Source organism: Narcine bancroftii, chromosome 6 (assembly GCF_036971445.1).
Source record: "Narcine bancroftii isolate sNarBan1 chromosome 6, sNarBan1.hap1, whole genome shotgun sequence".
In the NCBI taxonomy this organism is placed as follows: Eukaryota; Metazoa; Chordata; class Chondrichthyes; order Torpediniformes; family Narcinidae; genus Narcine; species Narcine bancroftii.
The window spans coordinates 169,087,728-169,112,764 of NC_091474.1; the positions used below are offsets into that span (position 1 = coordinate 169,087,728).

At 37.5% G+C, this 25,037-nt stretch overlaps 1 protein-coding gene and 1 long non-coding RNA gene across 3 annotated transcripts in view; one reads left to right on the plus strand and one right to left on the minus strand.

Annotated features, from left to right (window-relative positions):
* Positions 1 to 14,397, plus strand: part of LOC138736724 (ammonium transporter Rh type A-like) — a 40,793-nt gene extending 26,396 nt beyond the window's left edge. For both annotated transcript variants that reach the window (XM_069886694.1, XM_069886695.1), the window contains exons 8-10: positions 6,366 to 6,481; positions 10,889 to 10,962; positions 13,923 to 14,397. In XM_069886694.1, coding sequence (XP_069742795.1) covers positions 6,366 to 6,481; positions 10,889 to 10,962; positions 13,923 to 14,000 — 268 coding nt within the window. In that variant the 3' untranslated portion in view covers positions 14,001 to 14,397. The remainder of the gene's footprint in view (positions 1 to 6,365; positions 6,482 to 10,888; positions 10,963 to 13,922) is intronic.
* LOC138736726 (uncharacterized) overlaps positions 1 to 25,037 on the minus strand; it is a 46,587-nt gene that overhangs the window by 3,648 nt on the left and 17,902 nt on the right. Inside the window, exon 3 of the long non-coding RNA XR_011340532.1 lies at positions 6,937 to 7,160. This is a non-coding gene — a long non-coding RNA (uncharacterized lncRNA). The remainder of the gene's footprint in view (positions 1 to 6,936; positions 7,161 to 25,037) is intronic.

Sequence of the window (25,037 nt, forward strand, 5' to 3'; positions counted from 1 at the left end):
TTGAAAGGACCTTCACATGGCCGTTGCAACAGCATCCTGTGCACATCCCTATGCTGGAATACATAAAGGCAATCTTTGAGTTCAGGTGGAATGTATGAAGAAATGGACCCCTGCCTGGTGACCAGGGTAGACACCAGTGCACCCATCTTCTCCCTTAAGCGTGTAAGTACCAAAGTGAGAGATTCCCGCTACCCACATGCTGCCGGAATGAAATCTCCTGGGACCATTAGGTGGGGCTCCATAAATCAATCCTGCAGAAGACCTAGCTAGGTCTTCTTTCGGTGCAGTACGGATACCTAAAAGTACCTAAGGCAGTTCATTTATCAAATCCAGTCCCTTAAGATGGGCCATGAGAGCCATTTTCAAATGATGGTGAAAAAATTCCACTAAGCCATTGGACTGGGGATAATAGGCCATCCATCGATGCAATTGCATACCCGGCAACTGTACAATTGTGGACCATAACTTGGTCATAAACTGAGCTCCTCTGTCAGAGGAGATATACATAGATAGTCCAAAATGCACTATCCCATTGGTGATGAGGGCTCTCGCACAAGCTGAGGCGGAGGTGTCAGAGAAAGGAACAACCTCTGGGCATCTTGTGAACATGCTACTATTGTGAAGAAGTGAGTTGCACCCTTGGACAGAGGCATCAGGCCAACGATATCCACATGGATGTGATCAAACCTGCGCTGTGTTGATGCAAAAACCTGTAGTGGACCTTTAGTTTGGCACTAAACATTTGAGGTCTGGCACCAGATGCATGTCCTTGCCCAAGCGCCGACTTGCTTGCGCAGGCTGTAACACATGAATTTGCCTGCCTCGAACCTTGTTGTTGCCATAATCAAAGGGTGAGCAAATTGTGTATGGAATCAAACATCCGACATTGTCAGGGTCAATGGGCCTCGGTTGGCAGTGGATGCATCACAAATGAGGGAGGCATTTGCTGGACCAAAACGTATATCCTCCAATTTCAGTCCCGATATGGCAGTGGGATACAAGGTCATCTCTTCATCTCCCTGCTGAGCTGCTGTCAAAGCCATGCAGTCTATACCAGGAGCAGGTGAATGGAGGGAAGTGATGGTGATGCAGGATAACATGTCAGTGACTAGATTGTTCTTCCTGGCTATGTGTTTTATCGTAGTTGTAAATTCTGAAATGTAGGAGAGTTATCATTGATATCATGTTGACCACGGATCTGACATCCTGGGTAAGGCAAAAGTCAATGGTTTGTGATCTGTGTAGACCGTAAACCCTCTGCCCTCTAGAAAATAGTGAAAATGCCATATGGCCAATTACAGGGCAAGGAGCTCCCTGTCATTTGGTCTAAAATGACAACTAAAAAAAGCTATTGGTTTCCAGATGCCGTTGATGAGCTGCTCCAGGACCCCACCTACCAGAGGACCTGATGCATCCACTGTCAAATCCATTGGCATGTCAACCCTTGGGTGCACAAGCATAGTGGATCTCGCTAGTGTTCCTCTGGCAGTCTCAAATGCAGCCGCAGCCTCGTCATTCCATTTCAGTTCCTTGGGATGTCCAGACAAGAGTTTGAAAAGTGGCTCCAGCTGGCATAAAACAATGGTAAACGTTAATCATGCCACAAACTCCTACAGGCCATTAATAGGAAATGTGCAAATGGCCTCGACCTTGGAAGGTAGTGGAACTGCTCCATGCTGACTGATGCGGTAGCTGAGCAAATTGAATGATGTGAGGCCAAACAGGCATTTGGCCAGGTCAAGCTGCTGACATAGTTGACAGAGATGGGCCCAATAGTGCTGCCATGAGTGGCTGTCAATAAGGATGTTGTCCAAATAAACAATTATGAAATCCAACTGTGTCCATGAGGTGTTGAAATGTCTGTGCCACCCTTTTTTTAAACTGAAAGGCACACGGAGGAATTCAAATAGCCCAAATAGGGTAATTAAGGCAGTCTTAGGAATGTTATCCGGCTGAACTGGGATTTGATAGTACCCTCGCTCCAGGTCGATCTGTGAAGGATTGCAGAAATATCCTGTATATGGGGTAGCGATCTGCTGCAGTGATGTCATTCAGATGCCAATAGTCCCCACGAGTTCTCCACTCTCCAGACGCCTTAGGTACCTTATATAGTAGTGATGCCCATGGCCTGTCTGAGCAATTCACAATTCCATTTCCTTCACGTGTCGGAATTCATCTTTAGCCAATCACAATTTATCCAGAGGTTGCGCTTGATCGTGTGGGGATATCCACGAGTCGGAATGTGGTGCTGTACTCCATGTTTTGGTTGGGCTATTGAAAAGTGAGGAGTAATAATGCTGGGGAATTCAGCTAGGATTCTGTTATATTCACTGGCTGAGAGCATCACCGAGACTAGGCGAGGTGTGGACGATGTTGTGGGGTGCAAGCCAAGGGACTCTAAAGTCTTTGAATTAACTAGGTGGTGACCTTTGAGATCTACTAGAAGAGAGGGTGCTCGCAAAAAATCAGCTCCCAGGAGTAGCTATGATACAAATGGTGAAGGACCAGCTGAACCGTGACAAGCCAAAATTGAGTGCAATTGTCTATGACCCGTACGTCCAGATGTTGCTGTTGTTGGCGGCCATGAGAGGAAGGCCCTTCTTTTCTGAAAGTGTGTCTGGACCGGAGAAAGGAAACACACTAACTTCCACTCAAGTGTTGACCAAGAACCGATGGCCTGAGTATCGATCCCAGAAGAAAAGGAGGTTGTTCTTGTGGCTGGCCATTGCGGCCACTACTGACGGCTGGCCTTGGCGTTTCCCAGATCTGTGCAGGGGGGATGGCAGTGGTGGGCTTCAGCTCCCCATCTCTGATGGTCATTGCACCACTGCTCTCTATCTAAGTTGTGTCTGACGCCGCATTGCTATCCGGAGTTGGCAGGGTTCATGCCCTTTGCCAAGGCACCACTACGTGCCCAACTGAAAGTCTAGCATGTTGCTTAGCATGCCACAACTCATCAGCATGGGCTGCTAAGTGATGGGTTGTTAAAGCCTTTATCTAAAAAAAGCAAATGGATGTCTTCTGACATTTGCTCAAGGAAAATGTTGCTTGAAAAGCAGGCAGCACTTGTGTCTATCCATGAGTGCTTGCAGCTTATTCATTAGTCTGGAAGGAATGCAGTCGCTCAGGCTGTCCACGTGGAGAAGTTGTGCTGCCCTGTTGCATAGGGAAAGGCCTAAAATATGTACGAGAATGATTTTGATGGCTTCATACCTGTCGTTGGCTGGAGTCTGGCATAAGATATCAACAATATGCCATGTGGTATCTTGGCCCAGCAATGTAACGACATAGTACTTCGTTGTGCCAGTGGTAATCTGGCATAGATGGAACTGAGCTTTGGCCTGCTCAAACCAGACTTGTGGCTGCAAGAACCAAAATACTGGAAGTTTGAGTGCAATAGCCTTCTGTGCATCCATAGTGAGGTCCAAAATGTCGTTTGGAATGTTGGGGTCACCAATGTAGAGAGTGGTGCAGTGAATAAAGCACATCAGAAGTTGTCTGTAAGCTCAACCAACAGAACTGTTTTATGGAATCTTCTTAGTTTAAATAATTACAGTTGGCATGCTATTACAATCACCCAACCTCTGAAGTCACGCCCTTCCCAGAGTTTTTTGTGCCCCCCGACCACTGAGAACTCCTGATCCTGCCTGAGCCCACAACTATGAACACCAGTTTGATAATGGAGTGGCTCAGTTCACCATACTCTCTTATTCGGATCAACATTGTGGACCATTCTGGTCTCCCCCTTATATGAAGGATGTGGAGGCTTTGGAAAGGGTACAGAAGAAATTTACCAGTGCTTCCTAATTAGGGGAGATAAGTTATGAGGAGGTAGGACAAACTGAGGTTGTTTTCTTTGGAGTGACAGAGGCTGAGGGGAGACCTGATAGAAGTTTATAAGATTATGAGAGGCATAGCAGATAGTCAGAATTTTTCTCCCAGGGTCAAATATGTCAAATGCTGGACGGCATGATTTTAAGGTGAGGGGGGAGAATATAAAAATGTGTGTTGCATTTTTTGTAAAACAGAATGTTGTGCCTCAAATGGTGAAAGCATTTAAGAGACTTTTAAATCAATACATGAATAGGCAGGGCATGGAGGGATATGGATCATGTACAGGCAGAAGAGATTTGGTTTAATTTTGACAGTGTGTTCAGCTCAAATATCATTCATTGATCTATACTTTTGCAGTAAAATTATTCAGAGACAGTGAAAAACCTATTGGTAACAACTTGGAAATAAGATACAGGTGCCTAACTTTTTATCTGGGATTACGAAAACCAGCACTTTTTTCAGTAGATGACTTTACATATAAGTAATGTTAATTTCCCATAATAAGTTCTCCATTTTCAGAGGGAGACCCCCACCCCTGTGGGCGCCCTCTCTTACCTTCAGTGGAAAGGTGATTCTCGGCCCCCAGCTCCCAATGGGAGAGAAGCAGGCAGTGGCTAGCTCAATGCAGGCCCAATGGCTGTCTTCCTTACCCATAATCCCCCAAGCAGCTGGTAACACTCTGGTGCTGGCATGGGGGATTATGGGTAAGGAAGACAGCCATTGCACCTGCATTGACCTGTTGCTGCAATCTGGTGCAGCGCTCCACAAACTCCGGTCTTGGTATCACTGCACCCCTGCTGCTGTCTCAGGAATCAGATGAGGGGGGGGGGGGGGGGGAGAATCCACGGTCAGCATTGCGTGAGGGATGGCCTGATGAGCTGGTGGAGTGCCTGAAATCCACTGGTGTCCGGCTCCACCGCCCTGATGGCCTACTCCTCCTGCAGTTCTGGCTGCCGGCTCTGAGCAGCCGACACTGGGCACCTCATGGGCCACCCTTTTGCTTCTGACCTCCACCTGACTGACCCATTGGTCAAGAATTTCCTGTATGGTGCATGTCGAACCACCACTCAACCTCCTCTCCATGACACCCTTCCATGCTCAGCCCAGTCTAGGGAGCAAAAGAGTCTGGTGCCAGCTCTGGGTGGGGGAGGGGGGTGCCCAATGACCAGCTTTTGGGGGGGGTAAACGGATGGCTGGGGGCAGGGTGGGTGAAGGATGGATGGCCAGGTGTGGTGGGATGCGATGGACAACTGGGGTGGGGGAGGGGTGTGTGACAGACAGCTGGGGGGTGGAGGATGGACGGAGGGGGCTAGAAGCAAGACATTTGCTTAAAGGGACCAAAACCAAATTATTCTGAAATCTGGAAGATTCCGAACAACGGCAGATGTCCAGTCTGGTGATCCCGGATAAAAGGTTAGGTGCCTTTATTCAAAGAATAGCAAGGAGCAAATGTTCGGATAGGGAAAATGAGCAATAAGAAGTATGTAAATGGATAAATCACTCCGTGATTAGGGTAAAGTTAGGCAATAAACTCTAGAGCACGAACCAAAGCAACCAATAGTCTAGAGGTGGAAAGAATATAATAATGCATACAAGGTATTTCCCACTTACACAGCATTGGAAAATTGATAGAAAAGTGTAAAGAAATTAAATCTTAAAGCCATAAATGTTTTGAATGCGACATATTGTTATGTACTCGTGTAAATGTCGATACACCCCCCCCCCCTCCTTTATCTCACATAAAAGTCAACCCTAGTCCCTCACCACCAAAGTACAGAGCTCCCAATGTCTCGGTTGCAAATTCACACCTTGGTCACTGCTGCCTGCAGGCCGGAGCTCCTAATACCTTCGACTTGGATTTCCTACCCGATCCTTGCCACCCATAGATCAGAGCTCCCAAAGCATCTGACAATGCAGATACTAACCTCAGTCCTGACCTGCCCCATATTCCCATGTGGAGCTCCCGTGTCCACACCAACTCCATCACCAGTTCCCACACCAACCTCAGCCTTCATGAGGCTGACACCATTGTAAAAATCCAAGAGGATCATCCCCCCGATCCACCACTCCTTACCCTTACTTATCGCCTCAAACCTCACCTCCCATCTCCTCCTTTGAGCTCTCCTTTTCTTCCCACCATCCCCCACCCACCACCAGCACTTTGTGTTTTTACTTCAATGACAGTGTCTGCAGACCTTTGTGTTTCACTCTTATGGTTTTTGCTACTTGGTAAGGCATGTGATTTGATGCACAGAATCTATTATTAGTTTAATTCATTATGTTTTCGTTCCTTATTTTGGATTCTAGTGTAAATTTCAGCCCTTCAAAAGTAGTATCCATGTAATAGTTGACCCCATAAAATTAACATTAAAAATAATCTAAAAATTTAACATGAGTATATGTGGTAATTGTATGATTCAAAATGTTTATGTAAATCAATAAACAAAATTATGTCCAGAAATGTCACACTGATCACGCAAGCTTTTAATATAATAAGAATAAATTCTAACATTTAATGTTATCTTTTTAAGTCTTTATTCAACTTTCCCCGAAATGAAAGTGAGAAGTGCCATTGAACAGGCTGGATACCAAGCTGCTGGATTGGGCGCATCTCTTGGTCTGGCCCTCATTGGAGGACTTATCACAGGTCAGTGATGAAACACTGAGCTATAAATGTCCAACTTATGAAATTCCAACATGAAAATGAGCTCTTGTCATATTATTAAGTTCATTAGTCTGATGAATGTACAGACACTCGTTTCTACAAACAGCTGTAATATGATCACCTTCATTAGACTAATAATTTCTTAACTTGCAATGGTTTGAGAAGGGGCAATTGCAAGATTACAAGAAGAATCCAACAATTTTATATCTATCTTTTCAAAGAACTGAAACAAAGTCACATGGACAACATACAGTACAACTCCGATTATCCGAAATGGTCAGGACTGGGCCTATGTCAGATAAACATTTTTTTTTCAGTTAATTGGTCTTTTTTTAAAAAAAAACAGTTCAGTAGCCACAGAAAATCACTTGTAATGGTGTCTAAACCACAATAAACAACCAGGGAAAGGTTTTTAAACATTAATGTTTAATTCTCACCAAAAATAAAATGCTGGCCATCGCAGATCACTGGCATCTCCTCACTGAGGTCCCTGCTCCTTCTGGGAGTCAGAGGTCCTTGCTCCTGCTGGAAGCACAAGGTCCCCACTGCTACTGGAAGCCTGACATCCCCGCTGCTGCTGGGAGCCCAACGTTCCCGGTCTAGCTGAAAGGTCACTCTCCTTGATGACGCCAGGACAAGGAATTCTTCTGACTGCTTGTGGCTGGGAAACAGTTGCATGCAGTTTGAGAGGGAGAGGTATTTTCTGAATATTTTATTTAAGAATTTTAAAACCACATCTATGTATATATATTCAATAAAGCTACAAGAGAAAAAAATTACACATGTGGTTAATATTCCCCTCCCTCCACCCACACACCCTCACAAAATATATCAAAGAAATAAAAAAGAAAGAGTTGGGAGAGTATAAAAAAATAAAATCTCAATACTAATAATAATCGAACTGGAGGTTACAAACAGAATGGGCTTTCAGAGAGTTCTTCAAATTTTCAAACCAATGTGTTGTAAGTTTGGGCTTCATATGTTCAAAAAAAATTGATACATTATGTAAATTATCAGTTATTTTCTCAAGTGGAATAGAAGAACACAATTCAGCATGCCATTTCTCCATCCTTAAATCTGTATCTATCTGATTTGCAAGTAATGGCTATGTACTTCCTTGAAACAGCTAAAAGTGGTCATAAAAATTAAACATGATACATATTTAACCTTGATTTAGGTCTAACCACCTTAATATTACCAAAAAAAAAAATAACATTGGGTCCTGTGGGAGTTTAACCCCTAATATTTTCTCCAAAAAATTTACTCTTGGGCACATCCAAGTAGAATGCAAAAATGAACCAACTTCCTGACCACATCTAAAACATAGATCTGATAATATTGGATTCAATTTTTAAAAAATTTTTGAGAAGTATATTTAATGCAAAAATTATATTGAACCAATCTATATCTAACATTAACAATTTTGTCATACTTTCTTAAACATAATTTTATCCAATCATTTTCATCTATTTGTCCATTTTTATCAACCTCCCATCTTAATCTTGATTTATGAATTCCAAACTTAGGAGTTTCTTTTTGAGGTCATTTATACATCTCCAAAATAAACTTATTCTAGCCACCCTCACATATCAATAATTCTAATTCATTCTGCCTAGGTAATATCAATCTAGGAACTAATTTATCAAGCAAGAAAGCCTTACCCTGATAAGAACTGAAACAAATATTATTTGGAACATTACATTTTTCTTTCATTCATTGAAAAGTAAAAAATTTACCATCTTCAAAACAATATTTTATTTTCTTAATCCCCATTTGACTCTAAATCCTCAAAAATTGATTATCCATAGAAAAAGGAAAATGTCCATTTTGATATAAAAGGCATTTTTGAGAAATCAAAATTTTTCCATCTATTTCATAATCTATTTTATTCCATAATTCAATCAAATGTATTAACAATTTTGATTTCTATTTGTAAATAGAGTCCTGCATACTATTTTCTCCTATTTTATTCAATTCTATTTTAACCCAGGCTGGAGATTTATCTGCATCAAAATCCCATTAATAAATTTTAATTGAGCTGCCTTACAATAATTCTTAAAATGGGGAAGTTGAAAACCTTCCAATTCAAATTTCCAGGTAAATTTTTCGAAACACATACTAGTCATCTTTCCTTTCCATAAAAACTTCCTAATACTCAAATGTAAATCCTTAAAACAAATTTGAGGAATCCAACAGGGAATTGGCTGAAAAAAGATATTGAACCCTTGGAAAAATATTCATCTTTATACAATTCATCCTACCTACTAGGATTATAGGAAATTATTCCACCTATTCAAATCTTCTTTAATTGTATTAAATAATGTAGACAATGGAAAAGCAGAAGAAATTTGTCCATTAGTTATAACTTTAGCAGAGGGATTTTTATATAGTTTTAACCCAATTAATAAATGTAGGTCCAAAACCAAATTTTTCTAATCCCTTAAATAAATAGTTCCATTCTAATCTATCAAAGGCCTTCTCAGCATCTAAAGTTACCACCACTGATAAGTTGTCTTTCTTTTGAGATAAATGTAACAAACTGATCTATCTAGCAACATTATCAGCAGACGGGCATTTTTTAATAAAACCAGTTTGATCCATATGAATTAAATTTGGTAGATATCTAACCACTCTATTTGCCAAAATTTTAGCAATAATTTTATAATCAGCATTTAATAAAGATATTGGCCTGTAACAATCAGTTTTTAACAAATCTCTATCTTTCTTGAGTATCACAGTGATAATTGCATTTGATAATAATTCCAGTAGAGAATGAGTTTTCACTGTTTGTTTCAGCACCTCCATAAAAAGAGACATTAATAAATCTTTACATTTCTTATAAAACTCAGGCAGAAAACCATCTTCCCCTAGTGACACCATTTTGCAAAGAACTAAGAATCTCACTAATATCTCATGCTATAAATGGAGGATCTACATATTTTTGATCTTGACAATTCAAGATAGATAAGCTAACTTGAGACAAAAAATTTTAACCTCATCACTATTAAACTGGGATCTATATAAATTAAAATACTTAAATGAATCATTTATTTCTTGAGGTTTATAAGTAATCTTCATAGAATTCTTTTTAATAGCATTAATTATTCTAGAGGTTTGTTCTGCCTTCAATTGCCAAGCTAAAACTTTGTGCTCTTTCTCCTAATTCATAATATTTTTGTTTAGTTCAATCAATTTTTCAGTTCTATAAGTCTGAACTGTATTAGAGTAAAATTTCTTCTTTATTAAACTTTTCCTTTTTTCATCAGAAACATCTCTCTGCAAATCTTTTTCCAAACTCTCTCTCTTTTTCCAAAGAATCCAATTCTTTAGTATAATCCTTCTTAATTTTTGCTGAACAACTTATTATCTGACCTCTTAAATAGGCTTTGAAAGCATCCCATAAAATAAATTTATTATCCACTGAATTATTAATTTATAAAAATTCTCGAATTTGTTTTTTATAAAATCTCAAAAATATATCATTTTCAACAACACAGGATTAAATCTACATCTATAAAATGATTTTTCCTTTTCAGAAACTAAACATGGCATCAAAAGTGGTGAATGGTCAGATAAAATCCTAGCATTATACTCTGCATGCTTATCTCTTCCTTGTAACTGTGCTGACATTAAAAATCTATCTACTCTTGAATAAGAATCATGCCTATAAGAATAAAAAGAATAACCCTTTTCCTTCTGATTTTAACCTTCACCAAATACTATCAAAATCAAATCTTTGATCAAAGTCAAAATTCTTTTCGCAGTTTTAGTCCCAGGAAAAATCCACTCAGACATGGGGAAAATGTACAAACTCCTCATAGACAACGCGGGTTTCGAATCCCAGTCCCAATCTCTGGCACTTTAAAGGCATTGTGCTAACCGCTACACCAACTGTACTGCCCTAAAGGATCTAATTTTAAGAAAGTGACATATTGTACTTGCTTAGATTTGCTTTAAGATTTGGGGTATTAATCTGGACTCTTCAATAGTTTGTCATAACAAATAGATTGATAACTAACCACTTATTGATTGAAGTTGGTAAGAGTATGTTGTAACTGAAGTAACTGCTGTTCAAAATATTCTTGATTTTCAGAAAGAAACTTAAACATAAAAACTAATTATTTAATGATTGCTAAATAATTGTAGTAGTATTAACTGAAAATTCATAGTATAATGAGAACAGAAAGCTTTTGTATTCCATATCTGACAAAATATTATTCCAGAAATTAAAATGAGAATGATCCAGAAGAAAGGACAGGAATGAGTTAAATTATTCTATTATGGGATTTCCCCCTTGCTATATAAGCATGTAAAGGTTCTCATGGTGAAGATAACCATATTCAAATATTTACATACATGATCAAAATAAATTTTATTCTCTTTTCACAGGTTTCATTCTTCGCATTCATGTTTGGGGACAGCCACCAGACCAGAACTGTTTTGATGATCATATTTACTGGGAGGTATGAAATTGTACTATTTTCTTGTATAATGTAAAATAGGAGACTCTCCTTTCTCTTGTGTTTTTTTTTAAATCTTGCATTTTATCAGTATATTCAAGAAAGGACACATTATTTTGTGTTTAATGTCAAAGATCAATATGCAAATGAGTACAAATGTAAATGTTATGTTGATAGTGAAATCAATTGAATGAGAGATATTTCATAGCAGACTGTGGGAATTACCTGAACTGAAATGAGATGAGATTTTATTGTCATATGCATAAGAACAATGTTCAGATGCACAGAAATGCTTTCTTGTTGCAGACACACAAGCATGCAAGATTCACCAACTGCTCTAGCACAAGTTAAATTACACAGTGCGCTATGATATATAAATAAAAATCAAACATAACCAAATATTCACAGTTGTAATTGATGCAAGAAAAACTGTGATATTTCATGACTGCAGACAGATAAATAAAATATCCCATACCATGTAAATTACAAAAAGAACTTGGCCTTGTTCAGCCACATTGTGTTAGTCTGAGAATGCAGATTCTGAATGGTTGTTTACACATGTGCACACACTCCTATTCAACAACAAAAATAAGGACAATAATTATAAATAATGCCATAATGTCACTGTTCGGGTGACTATTTCCATTCTGTTGGACTGTTAGAAACATTGTGAGGGAAATCTGATTGATTAATTATACTCTGGTAATGAGAAAAAATAATTTTGTTGAATATTAGGCAGGTTTTGAGAATGCCTAACTCTTGTCAGTATGAAGGCACACAAGAACAAAAGGAAGAAAGCCAACACTGCGTGCTTCCATCTGTGACCTTAGCCATTTCCTGCCAAATCATTCCTCTAAAGTCCAAAATCCTAACTACCTCAGCAATGAATAGCTCAACAACCAATAACATGTTGGTAGAAAATTTAAAAGAATCATAACTTATGAATAAATAAATTTTCTTCTCATAAGAATGCACCCTCATCCTAACATTATGGCTCTTAATTCACCACTCATCGATCAGAAGAAACAAGCTCCCATACTGAATATTTGCTCAAGCATCTCAGTATCTTAACATAAGCAGAGATATTCCTCTACAACCTCTCCTTTTGGGTCAAGCTCCTCATCCTAGGAATAAATCCAATTAATTTGCTTTTAATAGTCAAAGCAAGTAAATTCTTGCCTCGTTTTGGAGCAAAAAACTAGGGGTTTTTTTTCCCCAAAGTGATTGGCAATGTGAGTAGGGTCCCAACCTGAAACATCAACTATCCCTTTATTCCATAAATGCTGCTCAACCTGCTGAGTTTCTCAAGCAGTTTGCTTTTTTTGTTATTTGTATGTACTCTTTAATATCTTTATTCATCATTCGAGACTTTGGATTTTTATTCTAACATTATGGATTCATGGAATTTCATAAATCAATTATCTGACCTGTTCTGTATGTGATAAACAATATTCATATATGATTGCACCTACATCTTCCTTTCCCATTTATATTTTCATTGTACTCTGAATTATTTGTTTCAATCAAACCTGGTAAATGCTGGGTATAGATAGCACTTCATTAGAATCTTGAAATTTAATCACACAATATTACAAATTGGCCTAGTTCCCATTATTCTTTATACAGACAACACACTATTTCTAATTCAATGACATTTCTATTTATTGTTTTTCTTCTTCAAAATGGTTTTTATTCTCTTTAACATCATAAGATTTGTCAATGTGAACATACCGATAACCAAAGCCAAAAAAAATGTACTGTATTTAAAAATAAATTTCCATCAGTCATGCATTTCAGAAGTAAATGATAATCCAAACAATTGCAGATGGCATAAATCTGAAATAAAGATAGAAAATTCGGGAAATACTTATCAGGTTAGGTAGCATCTGTGGAAGGTAAAACAGAGTTCAAGTCAAATACCCTTTGTTGGACCTGGGAGAGAGTTTCCTTCTTTCCTAGTTCAGTTGAATGGCCTTCAGCTTGAAAGGCTGACTCGTTTTTCTTTCCAAAATGCTCTCTAACTGTGGTGGAACCACTGTTAATATTGTTTGTATGTGTATGTCTGTCCCACCACTTGCTGATTGACCCTGTGGCTCCTTCTCCTTGATTCCCCTAATAAAGGTGGTAATGCCATAACCCCTCCCCCAAAACAACCTCTGGTCTTGGGTCAGCAACATGAGAGGTTCCTTCTATTTATGATAATAAAAGCCCATCAGTCAATTAACTTCTAGTCTTTGCAATTATTGATAATGCATCACTAACCTTCTAAGTAATTCAGTTTTCTGTTTTTATTTAATTTCAGAGTTAGTACCATAAGGTAGACAGAGATTCACAACTTTGTCCAGCGCCCCTCACAGAAATCTATAGAACCTGGTGTTCCTAGGCAGTTTCCCCTCCAAAGACTGACCAGTCCCATGCCTGCTTAGCTTCCAAGATTAAACAATCCCAGATGTGTTCAGGTTGTTAGATGCTGTTATTGACAATTCCCACAAACAAAGCAAAAGGAAGAAGCACAACTTTTGTTTAATCTGTTTTTCATATTTTATTAAGAAAAAATGAAGATTAGAGTTTAAGGTTAAAAATAAAATATTTTCTGAGGAATTAAATTATAGATTTGAAAAAAAAAGTAATTTTTATGGATCAGAGAGTTATGGATCAGAGATCTATTGCTTTGTAAAAGTTCATTTATACTTCATCCTTCTAAATCATAACATTTTCAAGGAAATTTGCCTACAAAGCTAGCTTCCTTTGATTTTGATGGAGATCACTGCAAGAAAAGGGTTCCACATTAAAATGGAAATATTGAGAAATTCCAATAACGGAGTAATTACAGTAAATGAAGCTTTGCAGTTTTGCAATGTCAGGATCAGCAGAATTTTGTCAAATGACACCACAAAATGCATCAAAGGATATCTGATTCTTTTTGTTTCTTTCATAGTTATTCATTTTCTGCTTATTCTTAGGTGCCAGACTGTGAAAATGATCACAGTGTGCTGCTTTCACCAGAACATGGAAAACAAAAAACAAATGCTGAAGCATGAAGGAGTTCAAGTTTTTAAGGAACAGAAGATTTGAAATTAAGTCAGAATTACAAGTTATGCTCAGTAGTGAATTCAAAATATTTTAACCTAGCATTAAATAACAAAAGTCGACAAGTATCTTAAATTACAGCCCTTCTTCAATTTAAAAAACATCTTCATTTAAAGGAAATGTAAAACAAGAACATGTTTTTATTGATAAATTTTCCACCTTCTATAAATCATTTTGGCCACATCTCTCTTCATCTACAAGGTCACACTGTGTTTTGCTTAAACATTTAGAATTTTCCTTTTTAGGTTGCAATGATAAGTGTCTTCAGATGATTGTGGCTTCAAACACCATTACAAGACTTAAAAATATAATCTTGGATAAGAGTTAAATAAATGCAAGGGAAATGTGGTGTTTTTTGAATATTTTATTTAATATTCTATACATGCAGTAACTACAATTATTATACTATTACAGATATCAAAAAGTACAAATGAATTACATACATGATGATTTTCACCTAGTCCCAAAAAACCCTCTCCCACCCAACAACCCCCCCTCAAAAAGAGCAATATACAAGCTGAAAAAATAAAAACTTCATAGGTATAAAAAGGAGAAATAAAAAGAGAAAAAGAGAGATGTCATCCAATACAAATGATCAGTTCTAAAATAAACATACAGAGGAGAATTCTGCAGGACTACAGGGATAAGAAGGCTATCATTACCAATTTAATCTAATTATTTGAGTGTATGGGTGCCAAATTTGTAAAAACAATATTTATTTCCTAAATTCCAAGTAATTTTTCCTAAAGGAATACAACCTTGAATTTTGGCATGCCACCTTGGCATAATTAAAAATGTATTGATTTCCAAATAATTGCAATACATTTTATTGCTACCATTAATGCTAATTTAACAAATTTCAATTGATAGTTTCAATTTAGGACTTGTAACTTCAATATTTCCTAATAAAAATAAATCAGGACTTGGCATAAAAGCAGTTTCTGTAATTTGTTCCAAAACATTACATAAAGTCACCCAAAATGGTTTCACATTGGGACAAGACTATGGTGAATGTATAAAAGATCCTACATCTTCATCAAACCTAAAACATTGATTGGATAAATCTGATTTCAATCTATTCAACTTCTCTGGTGTAAGATATAATTGATGTAAAAAATTGTATTGAACTAATCTATATCTTATATTGATAGTATTGACCATATAATCCCTAATAAATGTTCCTATATTTGTTGATCTATTACAATATTCAAATCTATTTCCCACCTCTTCCTAGATCTATATAATCCTGATTTAAGAGGTTCTCCCTTGTAATAATGAATATATCAAAGAAATAATTTTTAACAATCCCAAGAAGTTCTACCTAGTACAGCTAGACAGAAATATTGTTGGTCCTCATTTATCTCTCAAATATGCTCTTAACTGAAAATAACAAAAAAGAGTATTACTTGATATAGCATATTTATTTCTCAATTGGTCAAATGAGATTAATTGATCTCCTTCTTAACAATGTTTAACATCAACAAAACCTTGACGGGACCATATATTTAAAAACTGATCGTTTCTTGAAAAAAACTAAAAAAGGGTTAATCAATGGCATTTTAGGTGATATAGACCCTCCACCATAAAGTGATTTATTTTATTCCAAACATAAAGTGACACTATTATTGAAACATTTGCTTAATCAGCAACCAACTGTTTTGATTTCCACTTATATATAAATTCTTCTTTCTTCACTCCTACTTTATTCAGTTCTATGTTAACTCATGTTGGTTTTATATTTTCAAAAAAAGAGGCAAGGAATCTATAATAATTTCTAAAATTAGGAAGCAATACACCTCCCAATTGATATTTCTATGTTTCTTCTCTATAGAAACTCTTGCCATTTTACCTTTCCAAAGAAATTTCCTTATTTGTTTATTTAATTCTTGAAAACATTTTTGAGGTATTAAAATTAGTAACATCTAAAAAAGATATTCATCTTTATACAATTCACCCTTCCAACTAAAGTTATAGGTAAATTTATCCATTTTTTAAAATCATCTTCAATCTTTTTGAGTAAAGGAAAATAATTCAATTTATATAAATTCTCCAAATTACTATCTGTATGTATACCTAAATATTTAATACCTTCTTTTGGCCATTTAAACTATGTATCACTCTGACAGTGAATATAATTACCTACTGTTAATAGCATAATTTTACTTTATCCCAATCTATTTTATAACCCAAATCTTTTAGATATTCTTCCAATTTGGCATTAAATCTTTGTAAAGATGACTCAGAGTCAGTCAAATTATATTAAAACATAATCTGCAAATAAACTAATTTTATGTTCCTCCTGGCTCACCCTAAAGCCCTTAATTTGAATTACCTGGGAAAATGGTTCTGTGGCAAAAATAAATAAAGCTGTGACAAAGGAAAACCTTGCCCTGATCTCATCAACATAAGTGGCAGGGACACCTGTCCATTGTTTTCTACTTCAGCTTTAGGAATATTATATAATAACCAATTTTAAAAATTTAATCTAAATCCAAACTTTTCTAAAACCTTAAAACAAAAAATCCCACTCTAATCTATCAAATGCCTTTTCTGCATCTAAAGCCACTGCAACACTCAAATCACCTCTTTTTTGAGCTAGATTAATTATACTAAGAAGTCTAGCTACATTTTCCGAAAATTGTCTTTTTTTTTAAAAAAAAAAGACAAACCCTGTCTGATCCATATTAATTAATATGAATAACAAGTTATTTATTATTTGCCAAAACCTTTGCTACTATTTTATAATCCACATTTAATAGTGAGTTAGGTCTATAAGATGAACATTTTAGAGGGTCTCTGTCTTCTTTTAGAATCACAGTAATTATTGGCATTGAAAATTATTTTGGAAGAGTAGAAAATTGTGAAGCCTGATGTAATACTTGCATAAATATAGGAATTAGTAAATCTTTAAATTCTTTATAAAATTCAGTTGGAGAACCATCTTCTCCTAGAGATTTATTACTCTGTAAGGAGCTCATTGCTTAGCTTACTTCTGCCTCAGTAAATGGAGCATTAAGTTCAGTTTGTCTTTCTAAACTGAAATAAGGCAATATTAACTGTGATAGATAATCATTTATTTCAGCTTTGTCTATAATTTCATATAGAAATTTCTAGAAGATTCATTTATTTCTTGAGGTTTATATGTAATTACATTAGTATCTTTTTAAATTGCATTAATTATTCTTGAAGTCTGTTCCATTTTTAATTGCCTGGCTAATACTTTATGCGATCTCTCACCTAATTCATAGTATCTTTGCTTTGCTCTAATAATAGCATCCTCAATCCTATAAGTTTATAATGTATTATAATGAAACTTTTTATTAATCAATTGTCTATGCTTATCTACAGAAACAGTCTTTTGAAGGTACTTTTCCAAAACTGTAATTTTTTTTTCTTTTTTTAATATTTTATTTATAAATTAAACCATAGAAAATCACATACATTAAAAATCTTTAAGTCAATTTCAAATACATGTGGTATATTTTTAAGTGAAAGAAACCCCTTACCTACCCCCTCTCTGCACTAAATTCCATAAGCAAAGAACGGAAAATAAAAAGATAAGACTAGAGCTTGTCAGCTGGGTAACTTCCAGTATGTAACATCATCCAATAAGAGAGACCACCAAGAGAGAGAAGAATGTTGGGATTTCAATTAAAAATTCATACCCATGCTTTGTAAATATGGTCACCATATTTTCCAAAATATGTGATACTTGTTCCTTAAATTGATGTAATTTTCTTCAAGTCGTATGCAACTCCAAACTTCCGCATGCCATCTCTCCATTCCCAAATCCGTGTTTGATTTCCAAGTTATAGCAATGCATTTCCTAAATATTGCTAAAGCAATTATAACAAATTCTATTTGAATCTTTGTCAACTTTAATTTAGGCCTGAATCCTTTAATAATACCTACCATAAATATCATTGGATCCTGCGGATCTTGTTATTTATTCCAATAAATTACCCAGTTCCATCCAAAAAAGTTTAACTTTAAGACACTGCCAAGTAGAATGCAAAAATGTACTAATTTCCTGTCCAAATCTAAAGCACACATCTGATAAAGTATGATTCAATCTATTTAATTTTTGTGGAGTTAAACATGACTGATGAATTATATTGTACCAGCCTATATCTTACATTTATTATACTTTTCATACTTTCTTTACACAAATCCTTCCAACTATTTTCATCTATCTGATAGAGGTATTTAAAATTATGAAAGGAATAGATAGACTAGATGTAAACAGACACTCCCTTGAGGGCAAGGGAGGTTGGAACAAGAGGGCTCGAGTTAATTATTATACTTTTCATACTCTCTTTACATAAATCCTTCCAACTACTTTCATCTATTTGATAGAGGTATTTAAAATTTTGAAAGGAATAGATAGACTAGATGTAAACAGACACTCTCCTGAGGGTAGGGGAGGTTGGAACAAGAGGGCATGTTAAAGGTAAGGGGGCAAAACTTCAGAAGAAATATTAGAGGATGCTTTTTCACTCAGCGAGTGGTAGCAGAATGGAATGATCTTCCAAAAGAGATAGTTGCGGCAGGGTCCCTTCTGTCATTTAAGAGAAGATTGGATGTGTACATGGAGGTGAGGGGATTAAAGGGTTATGGGTGGAGAGTGGGAGGGTTGAGCTAGTGGAGTTGTTCAAGTGAACCGGTGCATATTTGAAGGGCTGACATGGCCTGTTTCCACTCTGTAAATGCTTATATGGTTACTCAAATCTACTTCTCATCTCTGCCTCAATTTATTGACCCCTACTTTAGGGGCTCTCCTCTGCAAAAAATTATACATTACAGAAATAAATTTCTTTACATTACTATAACAAATCAATAACTCCACCTGTCTTATTTAGCAATAACAGAGCCAGATCAAATTTGTCATGCAAAATGTAATTTCTTTTTCTAATTGATCTACTTCTCTCATATAATCCTTTAATTTTAGATGTGAAACTTATAATTTGCCTTTAAAGCATCTCATTTAATAAATTTATCATTTACCAAATTCGTTTGTACCACAAAATATCCTAACATGATTTTGAACAAAATCAAAAAAATCTTTCCTTTTCAACAATAAAGTATTTAAGCTCCATCTAGGTATTGACTTCTCCTTGTCAAGCATCTCCATAGTTATTAATAAAGGCGAATGGTCAGATAGAATCCTTGGTTTATAGTCCACTTCAAAAATCCTTGTTTGAAGATGAGCCAAAGCCAAAAATAGATAAATTCTAGAATAAGAATCAAGCCTGCTAAAATAAAATGAATAATCTTTCTCTCTAGGGTGAGTTTTTCTCCATACATCAATTAAATTCAAATCTCATCAAAGCCAATGTTGCTTTACCAGTTTTTGTTCTTGGCATTACTCGACTGGACCTATTCAACAATGAGTCTCAGCAAAAATTGAAATCCCCTCCTATTAATATATTTTCATGTGCCTCTGCTAAATTTAAAAAGTTATCTTGAATAAATTTCTCATAGTCACTATTTGGAGCATACAAATTCAAAAATGTCCACATTTCCAAAAATATTTGACAATGTACCTTTACATATCTGCTTGCAGGGTCTGTAACAATATTCTGGACTTTAATCAGACGATTCTTTTCTAATCAAAATTGCCACCTCAAATGGTTATGTTTCATTCATGTTTGAGAGACATAATTGTTAATAAATTGATCGTCTTACTGAAAAAGCACAAAAAAATTTATTTCAATCTTTATTTTGTGAGATGACCTGGGAAAGGAAATATATAAAGTCCAGATTTTCTCTTGTTAAGTTTTGCTCACTAGACATATTAAAATGAATTAGTGAGGATAAAATATATTGGTTCTGATTCTTGATCACTGTCCAGAAATCATGGTGCAAGGATAGAAATGGATGTAGTTTTATTTTCTTCAAGTAACAACTTGGAAAACCTTATCACATTAAGAACAGCCCCCTTGAAGCTGCTTGTATTTGCAAACCTTGCTCCATGAATCAATTATTTCAAAAATCAAAGAATATTCAAGAAAGAAATGTGAAAACAATACTCAGTGCTCAAGTTAGGGAGTTATAAAATTATTTATTTGGTGGGCGGTGTAAAATAACATTATTTTTCATTGGAGTTAAGATTTAAGTATGCAAGCAGCCAGAACTTTGTTCCTCCTGAGTTTATATTCTTAATGCCCAATTTTCTGCTCGTCAACTGTTTCTTTTGTTTGGCTTGTGCCTTTTATTCCTTTTGTCCATTTATATTTCATGCTGTGGTCGGCCTTATTCCATCTCGTTTATATAATTGAGCTTACGGTGCCCTGGGAGGATACATTGGAGGATGCCTATGAGCACAAAAAACTGAGCTTGCAGCTGATGTGCAGCAACAGGGGTGGAAGGCAAGGGTCAGGCTGGTTGAAGTTGGGTGCAGAGGATTTGTATCCACATTGTCTTCTATCCCAGGAGTTGGGAGTGTGAGGAAAGGTGCACTGACAAGCAGTCAAAAATCTATCCAGAGCTGCTGAAAAGGGTGGTCTGTGGCTTTGGATGATGAGAAAGGATTCCACCTGGGCTCCTAAGTGAGTTAATGGCATCTAGGGGGGCTGAGGCTGGGATGCCGGAATTCACTGCTGAACCCTCCGGAGGTGTTGTGGATCTATTAGCGAAACACTGAGGAAGGAGGGCGTCCACTTGATAACGCAAAAGATGACACCACTAACAGAGTCTAGGCAGCAAATCTCAGGATATTAACATCTAATCCTACATAATGTACCCAGTATCTATTCCCAACGATTAAATGTTCAAGGTTAATTTTTTAAACTTCAAAAATAAATTTTATTCATAATTAAATACATACAGTGGAAACCTAGTGCAAAAGCTCTTAATATTCTTGGTGTTATTCATTCAGCATAAACATTCAAGTCTTGTACATGGTGGTATTAGCACTTCTCATTTGTATAAAGAACCATTGCCACTCAAGTGGCCTGATACCCTCTTTTGTTGTTTGAGGGGCTTCATCACCAAACTCACCCTCACAGTCTCATAGCAGAAGGACCCTGGACTCTGGTTCTTCCTCACAGAATGTGTGCATTGACACATCATGTTTTAGTGTATTGCTCAGCATTTATTACTAGGAATGTGCCCATCAACACCATTCCCTCACTCACATCTCACAGTGCCAGAAAACCAGGAGGCTTGAGTTGAACAAAGAGAGTCTTTCACTGAGTTGATGATCTTCCAGTAGCACTTGATGTCTGTCACTGCCTGCATCTCTGGGAACTGCCTATGCAGCAGTTTGAGATGGACTGTAACAAGGGCCCTTCATTTCTACTCCACACCCTCCAGTTCCCACATGTCACACCTCTCACTGGCACTGTGTTTGATCTCTCCCTGCTCCCAAACCACAGGAAACTCTGGCCAGTTGGACCCAACAAGACCCCACAATCCGAGATGACATTTCGCCTGGTAGATTGAGTACCATCAGTCCCGCTGATAAAGGGGTTATTTATGGTGCTAGGCAACACCAAGATGCCTCATAATAGTATTAGTCCTATTAAATTGAATTATTTAGGTTTTTTTTGTCTGCCTGGTTCTCTGCACCCTACTAATTCTCGTCAGAGCAGGGAGACATCTGCTGATGGTGCCTGCAATTGCTCAGGAGCTCCAGGGCTGGACAGATAGTGGCACCGCGGTGGGGTTGGGCTTCGGCTGCCGGTTCTAGCCTTCAGGCACAAGTACTTGTCTGAGGCATTGAGCAGCAGGTGGATGACAGCCGCGGCCAAGCTGGTGTCGCCAGCCAGCGAGCACCAGATGTGGTGGTTGTTGGCGTCTAAGGGTAGCAGGGAGAAGAGGAGGCAGGAGACCACCTTGGCTGTGCTGTGCATGGTCAGCACAGAGATAAAGTGAACGATGGAGTGTCTGACCTGCTCTCCCGCCTCCACTGCAGGCGCACAGACACCGCCTTCAGGATGTTGGAGTCCTGGCCCTGGAGAGCATTCGTGGTGGACGCGGCTCCAGAGCAGCTATGGAAGTGGCTGTCCAGCCCCTCGAAGAAGGTGAAGAGGAGATGGACGATCTGGCAGCGAGGGAGGTGCCCAAATGTGGCTTTGGCCAGCTTGGTGCAGAGCTGCAGGAGGCGCTGGTCGCTTTCAAGCACTCCACCAACTCGTCGGGCCAGCCCTTGGACACAACCTGGCAGCGCAGCTGGATGTGGAAGAAGGTGCAGATGCTGGCCATCACTGAAGCTCTCATCCTGGGTGCTGAGTCTGGTAACACACCAGATGTATGGCCACCCTGATTGTGCCTCACTGAGGTCTGCACCCTAGGCAGCTGCCTAGTCCACCTAGTGGTAGTGCCGGTCCAGACTATACCCTTCATAATTTTAAATGTCTCAATCAAATCTCCCCTTATTCTTCTATGCTCTAGGGCAGTTTTTCCCAACCTTTTACTTTCCACTCACATACCACTTTAAGTATTCCCTATGTCTGAGGTCCTCCATCAGCCAGCTCCCCACCATGATTACCAGCCCCCCCACATCTCCATCGGGCACACAAAACTCAAAACGGTCAACCAGTTTACCTATCTCGGCTGCACCATTTCATCAGATGCAAGGATCGACAATGAGATAGACAACAGACTCGCCAAGGCAAATAGCGCCTTTGGAAGACTACACAAAAGAGTCTGGAAAAACAACCAACTGAAAAACCTCACAAAGATAAGCGTATACAGAGCCGTTGTCATACCCACACTCCTGTTCGGCTCCGAATCATGGGTCCTCTACCGGCACCACCTACGGCTCTTAGAACGCTTCCACCAGCGTTGTCTCCGCTCCATCCTCAACATCCATTGGAGCGCTTACATCCCTAACGTCGAAGTACTCGAGATGGCAGAGGTCGACAGCATCGAGTCCACGCTGCTGAAGATCCAGCTGCACTGGATGGGTCACGTCTCCAGAATGGAGGACCATCGCCTTCCCAAGATCGTGTTATATGGCGAGCTCTCCACTGGCCACCGTGACAGAGGTGCACCAAAGAAAAGGTACAAGGACTGCCTAAAGAAATCTCTTGGTGCCTGCCACATTGACCACCGCCAGTGGGCTGATATCGCCTCAAACCGTGCATCTTGGCGCCTCACAGTTTGGCGGGCAGCAACCTCCTTTGAAGAAGACCGCAGAGCCTACCTCACTGACAAAAGGCAAAGGAGGAAAAACCCAACACCCATCCCCAACCAACCAATTTTCCCCTGCAACCGCTGCAATCGTGTCTGCCTGTCCCGCATCGGACTTGTCAGCCACAAACGAGTCTGCAGCTGACGTGGACTTTTTACCCCCTCCATAAATCTTCGTCCGTGAAGCCAAGCCAAAGATGTCATAAGTGTTCTGTGATTAATAAGGGATTGCTTAAAGTGGTATGTAAGTGGAAAGTAAAAGGTTGGGAACCACTGCTCTAGGGAATAAAACCCAAACATGTTTTTTTTTTTTTTAAAACTTTTATTAAAAAAAATAAGAAAAAACAGAAAAATAAGAGAAAAAAAATTAAATTCCCACCCACCTTCCCACCCCATCAGCCAGCTCTCTTAAGGAAAGCCAAAAACATATAAACAGAAACTTAGAATATATAATAAATCAAAGTAGATCTGAATGCATATATTCCAAATAAGGTAACCACTTATTAACAAAAAAATAATAATTCCCATGGAAATTATATGTAATTTTTTTCCATAACAATACAAGCTTTCAGTTCATAATGCCATTGCATTATGCTAAACACTATTATCTTTCCATGTATTTGCAACACATTTTCAAGCAACAGACATGCTAAGCGTACAAAGGCAATTTGAAATTTATCCAACCCTAAACCCTTTAAAGGAACCATATAACCCATTAAAAAAATAGATGGATCTAATGGTAACTTAATATCATACAATTTTTCCAAAATTAACCCAATTTCTTCCCAAAATGGTTGTACATGAACACAAGACCAGACAGCATGTGAAAAAAAAGTACTAATGCACACACATCTACAAATTACTCAAACCATATTTTTTCAACTCCTCTGGAGTTAAATACAGCTGATGTAAAAAATTATAATTAACCATTCCATACCACACATTTGTCAACTTAGTAACACAATCATAACACATCTCTGCCCAATAATCATCTGGAAAAACCAAAGCTAAATCATTTTCCCATTTAAGCTTAGACTTCTCCCATTCTGGCTTATCCATATTATCCGGCAACTCTTGGTATATTACTGAAATATAACGCTTTTTTGGTATAGAAGAAATCAAAGATTCGAATTCCGTCAATACAGGTAAAATTATCTCTCTACCATACATACCTTTCACCAAAGCTCGAAGTTGATAATAAACAAAGAATTTTCAGCAATATCAAAACACTCTTTCAATTGATTAAAAGAAACAAACTGTCCTTCTACAAAACAATCCTGTAACATCTTTGTACCCTTGAATCCCAACTTTTTAAATGATTATTAAACATTGAAAAAAGAATAAGCTGATTATTATATAAGGGAGGATAATATTGACAATTTATCTTTTGATACTAAAATCTTATTTTCCTTTGCCCATATCTTTAATAAATGTTTTAATATATTCCCACAACAAATTTACATTCTACCAAAATATAAATCAATGCACTTCGACTTCAGAAATACAAGCCATCTCAACCTTAGCCTAACTCGGGGGTTGGTCCAAATCCATCAATCTACTAATAAACTTCAGCTGGGCTGCTTCATAATTTTGAAAATTTGGTCATTGAAGCCTACCTAATGCATACTTCCAGGTAAGTGTATATAACGCTACCCGTGGTAATGTACGTTTCCATAAAAATTCCCTCAGCCTTATTTAGATCCTGAAAACATCCCTTTGAAAGAAAGCACGGTATTGATTGAAATAAATATCGAATACGGGGGGGAAATACTCATTTTAATACAATTAACTTGACCAATTAAAGTTAACAGAAGATCTTTCCACTTAATTAAATCTGCTTTAATCTTTTTTTA